The following is a 20223-nucleotide window of genomic DNA, read 5'->3' as shown; positions in this document are numbered from 1 at the left end:
GAAGGAAATTGGGACTCTCAAATCAACGATTTGGAGCAGAAGGAAGAAATAAACATTCAACCAAAACAGAATAAAGAAACAAGAATTCAAAAAATGAGGAGAGGCTTAGGAACCTCTGGGACAACTTTAAACATTCCAATATGCAGTCATAGGGGTACCAGAAGGAAAAGAGGAAGAGCAAGAAATTGTCAGCTTATTTGAAAAAATAATGGAGAACTTCCCCAATCTAGCAAAGGAAATAGACTTCCAGGGAGTTCAGAAAGCTCAGCAAGTCCCAAAGAAATTGCACCCAAGGAAGCACACACCAAGGCACATCATCATTAAATTGCCCACAATTAAAGATAAAGCAAGAATCTTAAAAGCCGCAAGAGAAAAGGAGACAGTTACCTACAAAGGAGTTCCCATAAGGCTATCAGCTGATTTCTCAAAAGAAATCTTGCAGGCAAGAAGGGGCTGGAAAGAAGTGTTCCAAGTCATGAAAGGCAAGGATCTACATCCAAGATTACGCTATCCAGCAAAGCTATCATTTAGAATGGGAGGGCAGATAAAATGCCTCCCAGAAAAGGTCAAGTTAAAGGAGTTCATCATCACCAAGTCCTTATTACATGAAATGTTAAAGGGACTTATCTAAGAAAAAGATGATAAAAATATGAACAGTAAAATGATAACAAGCTCATAACTATCAACAACTGAACCTAAAACAAAAAGTAAAACAAACTAAGCAAACAACTAGAACAGGAACAGAATCACAGAAATGAAGATCACATGGAGGGTCATTAGTGGGGAGGGTGAAGATGAAGAATGGGGGAAAAGGTACAGGGAATAAGAAATATAAATGGTAGGTACAAAACAGACAGGGGGAGGTTAAGAATAGTATGGGAAATGGAGAAGCCAAAGAATTTATATGTATGACCCATGGACATGAACTAAAGTGGGGATGGGGATAGGGAATGCTGGTGGAAGGGGCGTGCAAGGTGGAGGGGAATAAAGGGAAGGAAAAAAATGTGACAACTCTAATAGCATAATCAATAAAATATATATTTTTAAAAAAACACAAGTTCTGACTCCTTAAGATCTGTTTCTGTAATACTCACTGTACATTGTAGGGCAAATGGAGAAACTCCAGTTCCTTAGGCAAGCAATTAACCCTGTATGGCTAGGGGGCAGTATAATATAGAGAAAGGGGGAAGATGAGCCTGAAAAGTTAGGCTGGGGCCCACTATAATGCTTGGACTTCATTCTGCGAACACTGGGGCTCCACTAAAGATTTCTATGTAAAGCAGAAATTACTGCAGTCTTCCCTTCATAAAGTAACTTCTCTTAACTTGATACAGAACTTGCAGCCATTAGGAAAAGTAGTTTTACCACTTGGCTACCTGTCCTTGGACAAATTACTCTTTGGGCTCAACTCATGATTAAAAGAGGATAATTTCGCATTGAACTATTCTGGGGAGTCGGCGAAATCATGTTTAACACAAGAGGGCATCCAATAAACTCTAATCTCCCTGTTAAGTAGTGAAAAATACGGCCCTGCATTTTCCGTCTCTTTGAGTAGCCAATGCAATCCAGCAACACCAAAATGAAAGAGCCTGCTAACTTAAGCTGCAACTACAACCCTACCTGCAGAAACCTTACGCGATACCACGAGCGTTTCCAGGGTGCTACTCCCACCGCCTCTCACTTCTCTAGATCCGCCAGACCAGGAAAACTTAACAGATCTCTAGTAATAAAATCCCTAGCCAGTCCTCACAGAGACCGCCCAAACCTTCCTCTCCCTTCCTTCAGAGGTCGCTGGCCGCCGATATCACATCCGGTTCTCTTTCCAAAGGCCTCTTTTCTTTCTCTCCAGGACCGCTCTAGGCTGCCGCCTCGCCCGCCTGCTCCTCATCTCAGTGGTTACTGGGCGGTACCGTGACGTCCTTGGCGTGGCTGCAGGGAGGCCGCGGCGGGGAAAATGGCGGACGGGAAGGCGGGAGAGGAGAGGCCTGAGAAGCCGCAGCGAACTGGAGCCGCCGGAGGTGAACACAACCCCAGCGTCGCGGGCTGAGTGGGATGCTCTGGGCCTTTTCTTTGAGCTCCCCGGGGTGGGGCAAGAACGGGCGGATCTGGCACACACCCGGCCAGGTGCTGGGCCCAAATGAACCCCGGGCACGCCCGGTGCGGCCCGCTGGGATCCTGCCCCACATCGCCTCCCTGACGGGCTTAGTCGGCCACTGTTCATCACCTCTTGATCCCAGCGGAGGCCCTGCTTCCGAGGAGAAGGGAGATGGGCACCAGAAAGGGGAACCGAACTCAGGGTGGGACCCGGAGCGGCAGTGCAGGGGCCGCCACCGCCACACTGGAGACGCACATCACCACAAACACGCACACACGTAGTGGGAGTCAGCGATCAGTGGCCGCAGGCCAAGTTTCCGACAGAGCCGGCCTCTCACTTACACCCACGGGTTAGTCTGCTGCTTTTCGCTGAGGAGATGGACGACCCTGGCCTCTTACCTTTATTTTCAAGCCGAATACTGACCCTCTAACGGTATGGGTTGAGGCGGTGAAGGAAAAGAGGAATGAATACCTTTGTCTGCCGGCTGGTTTAAGCTGCGGAGTCTGGAGTTAGGGTTTTGTTGCCTTTCTTTGAAGTGTCCACCTTTTCTGAGTTAGGCTGTTGCCGACTCTGCATGCCAGATGGCCAGATAAGCTAGTGTGACTGTTCTGTATTCAGGCTGTGTTCATTTTGTCCCCTCCACCCCTGTAAATTTGGGTCTTGTGCATTGAGGAAATATCTCCAGCCACCCTTTGTGGTAACAAGACAACTAAACACGTGCGAGCTGATCACAGTATCTTTAGAACGTTTTAAGTACTACTGTGTAACTCCCTCAAGTTCTTATCCCTGAAAGTATTTAATATGAGCAAATACAAAACATTAATAGCATTTGAAGGCAACTATGAAGAACTATTCATATGATGTTTAATATGAACTGTCTTGGAAACAAAAATTTAGAAGAGTGTAATGTTCAGTTACTTTGGACCCAGAAGTTTTTAATATGTATAGTGCTGTTAGTTGAGTCAAAGTTACATCCCTCCCCACTTGCCCCCAGTTTTTTACTACCTCACTAGGGACTTTTTTCCCTTCAAATATTGCCTTGAAATTTATCGAGTAAAATTACATTAAACATTAGTTATTTGAGGAAAAACTAAAATCGGTAGCCTAAAGAATCTTATCTGGCTTTTAAACTGTCTTAACTGAGAGTATAGGAAGTGCATTTAAGGTGCTGTCAAAATGTACTTTTAAGTATTAGCATAATTCCATTATAATTTATCTTCCACCCTTTCATTTAGGGATAATTTACTCTAGTATGAATAGTCTCCTTGTAGGTGACTTAGAGTAAGTACCAGTAAATTGATAATTTTGTGGCCAGTAGGCACTATTTTGATACACTACGAAGTTTGTCTTAAGTGCTTATTTAGAAAATATTGTGATTTTTTAATTTCTGTTCAATAGTTTGGTAAATTGAAAGTATAAGTATTTTTATAAGATAACTTATGAACTTATGTTACAAAGAGAAGCTACTTACTCGAACCACCTGCTCTTATCTTAAAGAGGAGAGATAATGCTAAGGGTGAGGCAGCCTTAGGTAGATTTTTTTTGTTTTTTGTCCCTTTGGCTAAATTTTTGTGTAGCTTCTTTAAATAAATAGAAGTTTTAGAAAGGAATTATTCATATCATAATCATGGCCATTTCAGGATATTTTATCTTATCTAAGATCTACTTTAATGAAATGGACGTTTATTATTCCAGACACTAGGAGGGTCTTGAATATGCTCTTATTGAAGCTGCATATCAGTCCTATTAGGTCGCTGTGTACCCTTTTTTTTTTTTTTCAGATGAAGAAGCTACCAGTGTGTAAATGGGTCATGAAGGGTACTCCTAAACTTACTTATTAGGGAGTATTTTTCAAAGTAAGATACCTTGGTGCTTCAAGGCTCTCCTCTCCCCAGCTGCTCACTGTTGGGGAGGGGGCAAAATGCTTGTACAATGTGTATATGATTTCATACTAGTTAATCTACATATTTTGTTCAGAATGAATTTAAACTAGATAAAATCCCTTTTATTAAAACATTCCTTGGTAAATAATATAGTTATTTGATATAACTATTCATGTGTTATTATAAATTGATTTGTGATTTATTTTTTAAAAACTGACCACATGCTTATTCATCCTTTAAAATATGTCACATTTTCAAAAATAGGTGCTAATAATTTTTAAAAATCTATGGTTATCCAAAATTTTGTTTTCCACAGTCCCAAAATACAAAACATCTCATTAAATATATTTAAAATGTTAGTTTTGTGTGAGATGTACATGAGGAACATGTCACTCAGAAACATTACTCCAGGCTTTATTAACAATGCAGTTCAGGTTATAATGGGCTGTTTGTAACTAGGTACTTTGCATAACTAATAGTACACTACTGAAGAATATTAGAATTTATTAGTCAAATGTATTATCCTGTGATGTGACTAATTGCTAACAAACTAGATTGTGTAGAACAATTTACAGACCTTAATTTCTAAAAAGCAAAATCTCACAACTAGATTATTGTACAATTTACAGTGTTTAGCTGAAGGGTCTTTATTTTTTGTGAACTCTAGAAAGGTCTTTACTTTTTGTGAACTCTATGTTTATAATTTTAAATTGCTCTGTATTTTATGCTAGTTAATTCATGGGAGCCTCTTCTACTGCCACACAATCTCAGTTCCTGCTGTATACTCTAACAAACAGTGGAAGAGACTGTTGGGTCAGTAGGTGACAACTGCAGAGGTATCTTCCTTATAAATGATGCTTTTTGAGGTTGCTGCTCCCATCAATCTGCTCAGTAAAAATAGCTCATCTTGGTAAGTTGTTTCGACTTCACCAGGACCTGAAGAAGAAGCAGAAAAACCTGTGAAAACTAAGACTGTTTCTTCCAGTAATGGAGGGGAAAGTTCCAGTCGCAGCGCTGAGAAGCGATCAGCTGAAGAAGAAGCTGCAGACCTCCCAACAAAGCCTACAAAGGTCTCCAAGTTTGGATTTGCCATAGGTAGTCAGACGACAAAGAAAGCCTCAGCCATATCCATCAAACTTGGATCAAGTGTGAGTTGTTATTTTATATATGATATTTGTAATGGGTCTTAAGAATTTGTTTTGGAAATCTACTTTTACTGGTTTCAGTAACTTAAGTATAAAAAGGTACATGGACTTATATGTACATATTTAAGGAGTCCATTAGCTTTGTGTTTAATAAAAATGTAGACAAATTATATTTCAGTAAAGTTATTTTTTTTAAAGGTTTAGAATATAAGAAGGAATAACTGTTACAGGGATTATATGATTTCTAAATTAACAGCTTAGAGTTTTTCTAAGTTGAGCAAAACCTCAAACATTTTCAGAAAGAATTTCAGCTTATTTTTCATATCTTTCAATTCTAATATTAAAAATATCTCTAGAAATCAGTTACTTTATCTTAAATGTTACTATTAATAAAGTATTCCTTGATAAGAAAAGCTTCCTATCTTACACATGACACTCATATCCTGTAACACTAGTTCCTTACAGATTACTTTGGATCCCTTGTTTTAATACATATTATAAACCATGAATTAATACTTATGAATTATGGATTATCTGGAAAGTATTTGAAATATTAGATTGAAGCACACTAAGTTTAGAAATTGGACTATTTCTGATTATTTTATGTGGTTCATCCAAACAGATCTCTTCTCTAAGGAAAAAAAGTTACACTGATTGCTATTGGCTTTAGAAAAAGGTTACATTCTTGTATAAGGTGAAAAATCTTACAATTGCCTTTCATTGTTTATTCATATTCTATAAAAAATTAATGCTCAGGTGCTAAATGCATACACCTTTTTTCTGCATTAGTAGTTCAAAGATCTTTAAAATATAATATGGATCAAGTTTCTACTATAAGTTTGAGCCACACTGCTTGTTTTAAAAGAGCTACTATTCCTTAGAACCTCTGCTCTCACCCTTTGCTGTTTTGCCTTTTTCTTTTTCTTTAAAAAGTTCAGTATGAATAAAAGATGTTCAGTCTGTAATGTCATTACTTAAGATAAGTCTCCTTACCTGAACTGATTCTTTTTGTTTAATCTGGGTTTTTTAAAAAGTTGCATAGACTTACCTGCATAAATATATATATATATTTTTATTGTGATTGAACATGCATTCTCACATACACTTCTCATACAGGTGTTACCCTTGATAATAAATTTTACTATGGTTCAACACACCCTCTAAACCAGACACCAAATTCCTACTTTTTCTAAATCATTCGCATGATTTAGTAATTGCTAATCATATTAGATGGGATGGTTATATTTGAAAAAAACCTATTCAGTAAAACTTTTACTTTTTGGAAAACAAAAACCTGTTTTTAGAAAACAATGTAAACATAATTTTCTTAGGGGAGTTGAAGTATAGGGTATAAAAAATTATTGGAATTGTTTCTTTTGATTATATGACATAGTCGATTCAGCCAACAAATACTGTCTTAGGTTTTATCTACAACTAATACATGACTTCTTTAAAAGATTATAGGGTGTTTCTAGAGTCACTATGTATAATCTCCAAATTAACCTTTTTTTATTCCTTCAGAAACATTGTTTATAAAAAGTATTTATATTATAGAAGAAGGGATGGTTAATTTTATTTCAGCAAGTCACAGATTTCACTAATGAGATGTTTGAGTTGATCTTAAGTGTAGACAGAAGGCAAAAGGACATTTCAGATAAAGGGAATTTCATGGAAAGGCAGCTTTTAAATAGGAAGCCACATAGTACATTTAGGAAATTGTACTTAGAAGGTGTTTGGAAGGCAAATGAAAGCCCCCAAAATTAGACCTTAGGACCAAATCATAAAGAGCTTGTATTTTGATAAATATAGTTTGTTTTCATTCTTTAGATTCTAGCAAAGCTGTAGCACATTATAAGGAGTCTTGAATGGATTTGGACCCTTAAATGAATTTGCATTTTAGAAATTTCACTGTACCGGGGGACCCCCAAAACACCAGAATAATCTTGTGGAAGGCGGGCCCCTTGTATAGTACAGGCTTCCCTGGCTATTTGAGTGTTCTCGGAACCCATCTGTATCAGTGTACCATCTGGTGTTGCTATGAGAGGCTGCATTCAGTTTCAGTGACTTTTTTTTTTTTTTAAGATTCTTTCAACACATTTGCCCATTTCACAATGGGTGATTTAGGAGCACAGCCCACACCAAGCTGTGTGTCCAGCAATTTTTCACCAAAAATGGCATGACCCTCTGTGCCTCACCCTCCCTATTCACCTGATCTCACTCCAGCCACTTTCGTTTCCCTGGCTGAAAAGAGTCTTCAGAGGGAAACATTTTGCTGATGTGGAAGAGGTAAAACAAAAAAAATGGCAGAAGCACTAAAAGTCATCAAATTCGATGATTTCAAAAACTGAGCAGTGGAAAAATGCCTCTGTAGGTGTATTGCATCAAATGGAGAGTACTTTGACAGTGACTGAGGTTAAAACATGTGAGAATAAATACACAATTTTTTTATAAATAAATTCTGGGTTTTTTAGGGCCCCCTCTGGGTATAGGTCACTCAGTACAGAGGATTAGAGAGAGAAAACAGATGGTAAATCTAATCAGCAGGCCCTTACAGTATAACATGCAAGTTGAAGAAAAGATTTTCTGGCTTTGGTACTTACAAACACTGAATCTGAAATACCCACGGCAGCTCTAAGTGGCGGTGTCCATTCTCCACATGACATCCTATTTGAGACTAGATATAAGCTTTGGTAGTTTAAACTATTTAAAACTTTGAGAATGAATGAAGTTGACCATGGAGGCAAAGAGAAGGAAAGGTCACTAAGGACAGAATTATGGGTATCTGTCATTTGAGGGAGAACAGGAGGCATAGAGAGAGAAAATATCAGAGAATTAGGAAAATAACCGATAAAAAGTTTTCAAAGGTAGGGGTGTTTTCAAAAAGGAACTGGTCATTAGAGTCGAATGCAGCACACTAGCCATTGGTGACTACAGAATCGGGGTCACCTCATTCTAACCGAGTGAGCCATCCTGGAGAATGGTAAGGAAGGAAGCCAGATTACAGTGGGTTGAAGACTAAATGGGTGGTGAAAGGATTGGAAATAATGAGGACAATTACTTCAAAAACTTAGGTTTAGATAGAAGAGATGGTGTGAATGAAGCATTTCTATAGGCCATAGTGCAGAAAGCTAGCTAGCAGAAAGATGAGTCTTGGTGTCTTTTACGTTCCCTAGGCACACTACTTAATTTTACTATGGGTAAGAATTACTAATAATTTTCTCTTACCTGTACCAGGTGCCCCTTAGCTAAATGATACTAAATTATATGTCCTACCTAGGAAATCTTACAGGAAGAAAAAAATGAACAATAAAGTAAAACCTAGCCACTAATAACTCAACATTTTCAAAAAGAAAGATTGAATCTGTCTAAAGTTCTGAGTTGCTTACTATTTCTCTGAAAACATAAAGTTGAATGTTTGAAGATAAATTATTTATATCATTAAACAAGCCTGTATAAATGTTATGTCTTAACTCTTTAATGTGTTTTTTCCTCAGAAACCTAAAGAAACTGTTCCAACTCTTGCTCCAAAAACCCTTTCAGTAGCAGCAGCTTTTAATGAAGATGAAGATGTAAGTTGACACCTAGTTTTGGTTATTTTACTTGAACCACTTCTTTAAGGAAGAATTTAGTGGCAAATTATAAGTTGTATTAATGATACTAGTGAATTTCCTTTTCAACTCTGAATAGTGTGTGTGTGTGTGTGTGTGTGTGACATCTGCAGAACCTGCATATTTCTGTTTATTTGATTCTAGGATTTTTTTAAAATATTGTCAGTTCTGGCGCAAGGAACTTAGGAATCAAGTCAATAAATGCTTATTATGAAATATCAATATATGTGTATACTAGAAAGCATGTAATACCCCAAAAAAGAAAAATTGAATATTACTGTTTTTAATAATTTTTATATTTGAAGTCTTCAGTGATGAGACATTATGCATGCATTCAACTTACAAAACACTGCTATAGTGGTTTCTTTGTCCCAATGAGGAATAACAGCTAATAGTGCAGATGATTTTGCTAGAAGTTTTACTCAATAAATGTGTATTCCAGAGTAAGCGAAAGATGCTTATCTGCTGTCCTAAGCAGTCCTGGTCCCCTCATGGCCCTCAGTGTCCCTGTCTTAACATGCTTATGAATCATTGTGGAATTTTAAGCATAATGTTTACTTTTTTCCCTTAAGCTCCACTTTTAGAAGCTAACCCTCATTAAGATGTGACTCCATTGTATAATAATTATTACTGGGTACATGAATAATTGCTCCCAAAAGAAAGATGGATAAGAATTACACATTCAGAGGAGCACAAACACTGTGAGGTAGGGGTGATTGGGAAGAATATGTAAGAAAAGAAATACGAGTCGGGCACTGAGGCATGTGGGGTTTTGACAAACCAAGGAATACTTCTGTAAGCTAAGATACCAGTTTTCAAATCACAAGTGGTAAATACTAAACAGCTGCATTTGACTGGACTAGAAATTTTGTAGAGGAGTTTTGGGCAAGGATAAATGTGAAGTGATTGGAGCCCAGATCAACAGGTAAAGAAAGAATAACTGGTGATCACTGTATTCTCCTTTGGCCATTTACTTATTCTATACATTTTAGTGCTTTCTATATGCTAGACACAGTGAGGTTGCAAAGATAAATCATATATGTTCCTCTAGGAACTCAGTCTTCCAGAGCAGAGACTTACACATAAAATAGTACAAAATAAAAATCAGAAGTACCTGGAGATGAAGTGATGTGGAAATTCAGGGAAAGAAGAGAGGCTGGGTAAGATGCAGCAGCATGGAAAGACCACCAGACTGGCAGTCGGGGAGACCTGGATTCTTTACCTGTTTGTCCAGTTTTCAACAAGTAGAAAGCCTGTGAATAAACCACTTCACCTTTTGGAGCCTTAGTTATAACTGAAATGAGGGCTCAATTTAGAGCATAGATTTTTAAACTATTTTTCAGAGTCTTAGGGTTCTCTGGAAATGTCTCAGGAGCTGCTGTGGTAGAAGAGGACGATGCCTAACAATCAGGGCTTTGGTCTCCTGCCCGTGTTTTACTTACAGTGATTCTTTTTATCTGTTTGATAATTGGGAACCCAAGCAAGATTTTGTTGAGTAAAAAACATTTCATTGCACTGCCTCTCCCCAGAAAAGTTTTAAAAGTACTAACTTAAATAATAGTTACTGTTTTCTGCCATCTCAAACATTCTAAGAGTTTAGGTAGCATTTTGGTATGTACAGATTGAATGAGGGAAGGACAATACAGAAAGAAGGGAACGTGTAAAAATAGAGGCTAGAAATTGTAAGCACTTGTAGGGGGGCTCTGCCCACAGGCCCCCCTGGCTGCAACAGATGAGAATAAGTCTACCAAGACATGATCTGCTTGGGGAGGAAAGGTGGCCGATCTTTCAAAGGAGAAGGGCGGGGAGCCTGTTCCTCCGTGGGCTTGTATTGGGTTCATTTGTACAGGAATACAGATAAAGCTCATTAATCATTGTCAGGCAGTAAGGATCAAACAATAGATAACAAAGTACCCTGAGGGCCTATTTTGAGTCAGGGTCAGATAGCTAAAGAGCTATAAAACTTTGAGGAACAAACTCACTTCTTGTTTGGACCCTTATCATTTAATTGAGAGCATTCTAAACAAAGCAGGTTTCACGGGATTTTACTTATTCTTTTTCAGGCCTGTTAGCCGGGGAACCCGCCCTTTCCAGCACAGGGCTGCACCACCTTCTGTCATTGTTTCAGGTTTAAGTCAGGCAGGGGAAGTAAGGCAGCCAAGAGATTAGGAGACGACTTGCAGGCAGAATGAGGACTCAGGCTTTGTCAAAGCTGAGGGGTGAGGGTCCATCACCCTCTTTTGCTGTACCCCCCCAAAGTCCTTCCTTGGGAGCCTCCCACGTGATCGTGCCTGTCTTAGGTTGTTCACCCCTTGGGGAATCTTACCCATCATTGGCTAACCGACCAAGCATTTGGGGGCAGTTAATGGATGAAGTAAAAGTAGCAGAAGCAGCGCTCCTGCCAGGGAGATAAGCTTTTGTCTCCTTAGTGGCTTACGGTCCAAGGTCACTCCCTCAGCCTTAGCCTTAGTGGGGGTTACAGCTTCTGATACCAGGCAGGGTGGTTCCCAACAAGCACTACATAATAGTAGTGACTTACTTTGAATGTCTCACAGTTGGGATATATTTTCAGTTACCTTTTTTTTTTATCTTCCATATATCTCTTTGAATCGTGTAGTGTAGTTATTTCTATTTTGCAAATGGAGAAATTAATTTAAGTAAACCATGCATAAGTAGGTGCCGATGCACATAAATGTTGAACTATATAGGTCTTCTGGTTTTTAGTCCTCTGTTCTTCACATCATCTCTTACTGCTTTCCCTAAATACTTTTTTTAAAAACATTTTTATTTATTGATTTTAGAGAGAGAGAAACATTGATTTGTTGTTCTACTTTTTATGTATTCATTGGTTGATTTCTGTGTGTGCCCTGATCAGGGATCATATCTGCAACCTTGGCCTATCAAGTCGATGCTCTAACCAACTGAGCTACCCAGCCAGGGTCCTAAATACTTAAATTGTATTTATTTTTGTCCTCACCCGAGGATTTTTTTCTAAATGATTTTGAAACAGAGAGAAACATTGATCAGTTGTCTCCTATCTGTACATGTCTCGACTGGGAGTCAAATCCATAACCGGACAGTGCTCCAACCAACTGTGCCATCTGGCCAGGGCCTAAATACTTTTTTAAAGAAATTTTGGACAGGTTCAGGCAACATTCTTTCTGTTATAGGTTGGTAATGATAGAAAAGGATAAACTTGTCTCTTAGATGAAAGGATCTGTGTACCTAAAATCTTTATCTGGCCCTGGCAGAGTAGCTCGGCTGGAGTATCGTCCAGATACACCAACGTTGAGGGTTCGATCCCTGGTCCAGGCACATACAGTAGCAGCAGCCAATGCGTTAAAGGAAAATCATTGGAAAAACAAATTGTGTTTCTTTTCCTCTTTCTCTCTTTCTCGCTCCCTTGCTCCCTCTCTTTTTCTCTCTCTCTCTCTCTAAACTCAATAAATAAAATCTTTGGTTCTTTTTCTATAGAACATGGTTAAGTAATCTTGGAAATAACAAGGTTATTTCCTTTTGTGCTTTCCAGCACAAATAATGTCCATTTTTAATTATAAAATCTTTTATTACAAAATCGTAAGTAATTCTGTAACATAACTATCACACTCAAGCATACCATATGACATTTTAGGTGAAATGTTCAAACTGCTATCCATCTTGTGCAAGACATTCACATACCCTATGAACCACACTCAAGCAGGCATTATATTTGAACTTAAAATATATTGAAGAAAGAGGGTATTCATTTAATTCATTTTTAAATTTAAAAAGTTTTTTTTTAATTGTATCTCTTTAGTTTCCTTTGATTTGGACAGTCCCTGTGTCTTTCTGTGTATTTCATGGCATTTTGTAGAACGTCCCTCAGTTTGGATTTGTCTGGTATTTTCTCATGATTAGGTTTACATTTCTTTTAGCCAGACCACCACAGAAATGATGCCAAGTTCTCAACACATCAATCACATCAGGGAGCACATGTTGTCAGTGTCCTATTACAGGCAGTGTTAACTTCGATTATTTGGTTAAAGCAATGTCTGCTAGATTTCTCTACTGCCAAATTACTGTTTTGCTTTTTCTAATTAAAAATTATCTTATTGGAGATATGGGTTGAGGAAATGTGAAAATACATAATTTCTTAAACATTTACTCTTTTAAGTTAATCACATTTTATTTATTTTTCTTTATTGATTTGAGAGAGTGAAAGAAAGAAACATTGTTACACTTCCTCCTGCATTCATTGGTTGATTCTTGTATGTGCCCTGACAAGGGATCAAACCCCAAACCTTGGTGTATCAAGTTGACACTTGAACCAACTGAACCACCAGGCCAGCACAATTTACTCTTGAGTATTAACATCCACTGGTGCTTCTTGCTGGAGTCAGTGATTATGTTTGTCTCTTACTGTAAAGAAGAGCTTCCCCTTATTTATATAAGTGTGGACTCGTGGATTCTTTCTTTATTCAGTAGGCTATCATGCTCAAATTGTCCAGATTTGACCAGTAGAAACCCCTTTAAGCTGAATCTTAATGACACCCTTTTTAAGAAAAAAAGAATATTTAGCTCAGCAGCGACATTTATACATAAAAACATATGGACAAATTAACCTTGTCTCACACAAAGTGGTAATGGTAATAATCATATGTACCATATAGGATTGTTAGAGTTTTAAAAGATGGCATTTTTTTAAGATTATTTATTTATTTTAGAGAGAGAAGAAGGGATGGAGGGAAACATTGATTGGTTGCCTCTTGCATGCCCCCAATTGGGCTGCAACCCAAGCATGTGCCCTGGCTAGGGTTAACTGGAGACCCTTTGGCCTGCTGGGTGATGCCCAACCCACTGAGCACACCCAGGCCAGGCAAGACTGTGCATATTAAAGCATTTAACACAATGTGTAGCACATAATAAACAAATGGTTTTAGTGCTAGGATATCTAGTTCTTACCAAAAGTTTTAATGCAAATCCAGGACACTAGAAGATGTGTATTTCTTTTAATAATGTAGTTAAGATAATTTTCTCCTTTTACCAAAATTTACAGTATTGAAAATGCTAAATGACTTAGATATAAAATTTAGCATGTTAGTAGTTAAGTGAATTTAATAAATCTACATGCAGTCATTCATCTCTATTTATTTCCTTCTTTTCCCCATCTGTAGAGCGAACCAGAGGAAATGCCACCAGAAGCAAAGATGAGGATGAAGAATATTGGAAGGTATATTTTTTTCATGAATATAGTAGAAAATGGTGGTAAATTAAGAGCAAGAATGAATTACACATAATCTTGTAGTGTTCAGGCTTTTCTTACATATTTAGGCAAAAGAAATAACAATTTAATGCTATTTCTTTTCAGATACATGAAATCTATATATTCTTTTTCAAATAATAAATAGCTATGAGAAATGTTCCTGATTTAAAATTTCAGTTAAAAATTTTTTTCTGATATGAAAATAAATGGCTTTCATTTCATATTCTCACCACTTAATCTTGATCATAAATGCCCTTTTTTCCCTTGGTAGCTTAGATGTCAAATACCAAAAAGAAAGTATTTTAATTTTCTTTCATTATTTCTTTTGTCATGGAAATAACATTACTTTCAATTTAACTGTGATGTTCAGTTTCCTGTCTTGGTATGCATAAATGGATAATTTACAGGCTAGTAAGAAAGCTTAGCTTTAAAGCAGCCCATATTATATCCCCATTTCTACCTAATGTGTACACTTCCAGAGAACTAATTGCAAAGTCCATAAACAGGCATCAATCAGTCTTCAGATTTTCGGTCTCTGATTCAAATGGGAACAGTCCATGTACCTTCCTTTCATACTGAGACCTAAGAAATGCATCTGACATTATAACCCCATGTAAACACTCAGTATACGGAGTTCATAAAATGACCTGAAGCTTTCTATGTGTGGTACATCTTCCTGATTTTCTTCTATTTACTTTTTATAAATGCTGATGGCAAGCCAGTAAGTTGATTTCATGACCTTATTAATGGGTTGCAAGCAAGAGTTTTAAGAACTATAATGGTTGCTACCTTTAGCTGTATATCAGAATTAACTTAAAAGTTTGTTAAAACTACAGATTTAGCCCTGACCATTTTGGCTTGCTTATTTGGTTGGTCATCAACCCACAAAGTGAAAGGTCATAGTTTTGATTCTTGATCAGGGCACATGCCTAGGTTGCGGGTTTGGTACCTGGTTGAGCGCATTCTTTTCCTCTTTCTCTCTCCCTCCCTTGGCTAAACAAACAAACAAAACAAAACTATAGATTTACCTGGTCCTCAGGCCTACTGAATCTGAAATTTTAGGACAGGTTCTATGGAAAGTATATGTTTAAAAACCTTTGTAGGGCCTTCTGATGTTCAGCCTATTTTTATAGTGAGTGCTAAACAAATGTATTTTGAATGAATTAAAAACATGGCCCAAAAGACTTTGTATAACATTTTAAATAAATTTCTTTTCTTTTAACACAGGGATACACCAACATCAGCAGGACCAAACTCCTTTAATAAAGGAAAGCATGGGTTTTCTGATAACCAGAAGCTATGGGAGCGAAATATAAAATCTCATCTTGGAAATGTCCATGACCAAGACAATTAAATGATATGTTTTGAAATTGGGGTGTGGGGTGGGTGTAAAGTTAAAAGGAACAGTTTCCTTTTTAAAGAATGGTATAAGACTATCTTTGGAGCCGCCTTTTTAAAGATTGAATGGTACACTAATAAATGAGAGTTTGAAATTAGACGTAATTTATGTTTTATATACAGATTTCAAGACATTTGCTAATTTTGTAGTTTCATGTGATTACTTTCCAAAGGTTACAGATAATTTAAAAAAAAATCAGAAATGGTACCTTTCTAAGAATTGCATATTTTTTTAGACATAACTATTAGCACATTAAGAGGGAAGCAAAGAGTTATTGTCTGTTTAAACTGCAAGTAATTACTCTCTAACTTAACTCCCTTATTAACCTAAACTTTCTGGCTCCCAGGAACAGCCTTATAGAGAGGGAGTATCATATTGGGAGGAAAATGTTACTGGCGTATTGACTGAAAATAAATTAGTAAAATTAAAATACTGCTTTTTTTTCTAATGGGCATTTGTTTTGTTTCAAGTCATATACTAGATATTGCATTGCTATCAGTGGATACAGAAGCTTAGCTCTTTAATTTTTTTTTTTTTTTAATTTTATGTAAGTTGTTGAGTATTCTATATAGCCCACTTTACCTTAATGGGTCTTGTCTGCCTTCATTAGTCTTCAAAGAACAACCGTTTGCTACCAAAGGAAATCAGTATTTTGAATGTGCTTCTCTTGGTTTTTGTTATGAGCTTAGTTCCTGTAAGCATTCCCATCAGACTTGAGGCAAGTCATAGGAAGCTGTTTCTTTTAAAATATGAACCACCACCAAAAATTTTAAATGTACATAATACTTAAATATTTGGCTGTTCTTATTTTTTAAAAAGTAACAAATAGCATAGAAGTGACATTGTATGAAGATGGAAAATGAGAAAGATGCACTTTCGGTAACTTTGTGAAAACATTTAAGTTACTAACTTGTGAAATCCGATTTGATTTGTACTTACTACAGGAATTCTTATTTAATACAATATGATGCTTTAAGTGTGTGCATATTAACTAATGACCTCTCAAAAGCACATTTTAGATATTGAAAAGAGAAGGAAAGAAAATGCATCTTTAAACATTTTTTGGACTGACCACATATACTTTGTTAGAGCTATGTGTTGTAGGGTTTTTTTTTGTATTTTTGTATTGTATATGAATTATTTTTTAATGTGATGATTAAACACATCTTTAAAGGCATAGTCATAGATAAAAGAAAAATGCAGTATAATGATTTTCTTGAAAATTTCTACAATGGTGAATTTGTAGGCAGCTTCAGACTGTCTTAGTGGTGGTAACAACTCACTCAGCTCTTTTGAAAGGTAGTAACTCCAGAGAAGCAGCCTGTATATATTCCTAACACTTTGTTCATTTTCATTCGATAGAATAAGCCCCAAGTAAAACAATGGAAATGTATATAGAACTATTAGTTCTTACTTACTTGATTTAATGATATCAAGATACATGAATTTAACTTGCTTTAAAGTAGGCAAACCTTTTATTTTTTTTCTGTTTTATTGTTTATGTTAAAATAACATCCCTCTCTGCTTATTTGTTTCTTGACTCAAACAAAATATTAACCTATGGTCAAGATGGGAGAGAGAAACAACTGAGATGAATGTCTTTACTATAATACCAATAAATTTGTCGAACTCAATAGTGTTCTTATTTTCTATTCCACTTCATTGTTCTGGATTTTTTGTTTGTTTGTTTAACAAAGATGAGACAAATGTTCCAGTTACTACTCTTGCCAAGCTACTGAGAGATTCTAAATTATTATTTAGTGGACTATAATTTAGCATTTAGTTCTGTAGCATCCTTCTCTCTTGCCAAAATGCTGTCTGCCCTGTGCTGTAGAAAATCCTGCCAAGGCATATCTAGGTGTTAGAAGGTATTTTCTTACAGGTGTCTGCCATCCATTAGCTCTATATATTTTCTTAATGTTTATAATGCTGTTGCCCAATAGATCAGGTCTTAGTAAATGAGACGATTGAGCTACATTTTAGAATTAAGATTCATATCTAGTTTGACTAATTACAAATGAAGGCTATGAGTTTTAAGTGTTTTTTTTTTCCCTTAACTTTAATGATCAAGGTTAGCTTGACATACTGTGGAAAGATTATTAACGTGACTTTTGTGCTCAAGTCCCAATACTTTTTAAATTTTGAAAAATTTATTTTGAAGAAAGTTCAGATGTAAAAGCATGTTGCAAAAATACTGTAAGATATTTCCATGTTCTCCAAATGTTAATGTCTTACAGGACAATTGTCCAAATCAGAGAATTAATATTATTACAATACTTTTATCTAGTATATTATCTTATACTGTTCTATAGACCTTACTCAGATTTCACCATTTGCTCCACTAATATCTCCCTAGTCAAAGATCCACTTCATTATCACACATTGTATGTCTTCTCTCTTTGCTGATTTAATTTGGGACATTTCCTCAGGGTTTGATTTTTACGACCTTAGACTTTTTAAAAGATATAGGCCAATTATTGGTAAAAGATTTTTTATTGGGGTTTACAATTAAGTATCTTGGGAAAATTCTTGGGACTAAGTAACTATCCTATTTCTCATCATACTTTTGCCCATTGATTGGCAGGTATTCATGCCACTACACACCTCCCCTTGGTTCTTTCTTGAAACAATTGTTATTAGTGTACTATTTTACCAAATGATGATTTTTCTATTTCATTCATTTCTTCCATTTTTAGTAGTTGAAATTCTACTGGGAAGTTTTCTTCTGCCCTGGCCAGGAAGCTCAGTTGATTCGAGTTGTACCCATACACCAGGGTTGTGGGTTTGATTCCTTGTTGCAGGTGTGTATGGGAGGCAACCGATTGGTGATCCTTCCTCCCTCTGTTTGTTTTTCTTTCTCCCCCTTCGTCTCTGAAATCAATAAACATTTTTGGGTGAAGATTTTTTTTTAAAGCTTTCTTCCCTGTCCTTTGTTCAGTTACTTTTTTGATAGTGGGCCCAACTAATTCTTACGTTATTCTGTAGGTTATAACCCATTTCTACCATTATTTGTTTTGTTACTCAAAACGCCCCATATTTACCCATGTAGACTCCTTCCAGTTGACCATTATGTCTTTATTAATTTTGAAGAGATGAAGGGAGAAACATCAGTTTGTTGTTCCACTTATGCATTCATTGGTTGCTTCTTGTGTGTACCTTGAACAAGGATTGAACCCACAACCTTGGCGTATAGGGATGCTCCAACCAAGCTACCTGGCCAGGACCAACCAACCCTCATGTCTTTTTGACATGTCCCCATTCATTTAAAAAATACTTAATTTCTGGCACCAGAAGATATTTTAGATTTATTGTTTATTTTCTCTTCTCCAACCCTGGAAGCTGTGGTTTTCTCTAAGCATCCATGGTTTCTTTTACCAGAGAAAGGTTTTCAGAAAGCAAAATTGGCACCAGGTGTTTACCCATTGGTACTGAGGTGGTATTGCTTCTAGCCTCCTTAACAACTAGAAAGTGTGTGTGTGTGTACACATCTGTATTTCTGCATCTGTATGTGTATATATACACATGTGTACTATATGAGGCTTGTCCAGAAGTTATCCAGCCATGTAATATGAAAACTTGAGACATTTACTAAAGATACAAGAAACATTGTACACAAGACAATGATGCCTCTGTTGCCTTCAAAGTAGGCACCTAGGGACCTCATACATTTCTCCCAATCACCAGCAGCTGTCCTGTTGTATTTTACTGAATCTCATTGATGATCTGAAATCTATTTTTATTCAAAGGTAATTTTAGTTTTGGGAAAAGCCAATGTCACAAGATGCTAAATCTGGGTTGTTGGGGGGCAATGAGTCACCTGAGGGATTTGATGTTTTGCCAAAAGCTCTGTATTAGATGTGATGCGTGAACAGGTATGTTGTGATGAAGCTGCCAGTCACCAGTTACCCACAGCTGCGACCTTCTGAATCATCCAAATAGTTTCTGTGGAGGAATGTTTAAGCTTAATGCAAGATTTGATGCATATTCATTGCTCTACTCAGTCATTTTGAATGTGATGGCCACACGGTACACATGCTCCATCAACAGCATCTACCGCCCCCACTGACTAGTACAGTGAAGTTGTCATTGTCCACACATGCACATTCCAGTCCACTTTCCTAGGCTGCTAGGTTAATGAATGTTGCGCAAATCATTCTTGTTACATTAACAATGGCTGGACTCTTTCTGGACAGACCCCAATATGTACGTATCTCCGTAAGTTCATATTGATGTGTCATATACCAGACCAACACCACAGTTCATTCTAGTTTTCCTCCTTTCCATGTGTATTTGACTAATCAGCGTAAGAAATCTGACGTAGTTCATAATATGTTCACTTATTTGCTTAATTTCTGTAATACACAAAGTAGTTTTCAGAACTACTAATCCACATATTTTCCCTATGATGATCTAACCAGTGTAGTATTTATATATAGTTCCTTTTATTTTAATCATTTTTTTAAAGATTTTATTTATTTACTTTTAGATTTGGGGAAGGGAGGGAGAAAGAGGGAGAGAAACATCAGTGTCAGAAATACACCAGTTGCTTTACACACCACCAACTGGGGACCTGGCCTGCACCCCAGGCATGTCCCCTGACTGGGAATCCAACTGGTGACCTTTCGGTTTGCAGGCCAGCACTCAATTCACTGAGCCGCACCAGCCAGGGCTTATTTTAGTCTTTAAATTCATAATCAAAATACTGTTTTACAGAGTTATGTGGGTTATTTTTTTCTTTCTTTTCCTTTTATTATGGTTATGATACTTGTTTGTAATGCAATTAGTTAATCTATTTGATAATGAATGCCTGCTCATTTCTTGTTAATTTTTTTTGCCTGTAAGATATTAGCA

General features: G+C 36.8%; 1 protein-coding gene across 1 annotated transcript; it reads left to right on the top strand.

The window, feature by feature from the left end:
• Nucleotides 1–1895: 1895 nt before the first annotated feature.
• On the top strand, nucleotides 1896–15422 carry LOC123827196 (PEST proteolytic signal containing nuclear protein). Its single transcript, XM_045851624.1, has 5 exons — nucleotides 1896–2018; nucleotides 4912–5126; nucleotides 8618–8692; nucleotides 13885–13940; nucleotides 15201–15422. Exons 1-5 carry the CDS (start codon nucleotides 1955–1957, stop codon nucleotides 15325–15327), a joined length of 537 nt encoding a protein of 178 aa, XP_045707580.1. The 5' UTR covers nucleotides 1896–1954; the 3' UTR covers nucleotides 15328–15422.
• The last annotated feature ends 4801 nt before the right edge of the window (nucleotides 15423–20223 follow it).

The sequence above is a fragment of the Phyllostomus hastatus genome, unplaced genomic scaffold, assembly GCF_019186645.2.
Source record: "Phyllostomus hastatus isolate PE091 unplaced genomic scaffold, TTU_PhHast_1.1 phas_contig_86, whole genome shotgun sequence".
Taxonomy (NCBI): Eukaryota; Metazoa; Chordata; class Mammalia; order Chiroptera; family Phyllostomidae; genus Phyllostomus; species Phyllostomus hastatus.
This window is presented reverse-complemented; position numbering and strand designations above follow the sequence as displayed.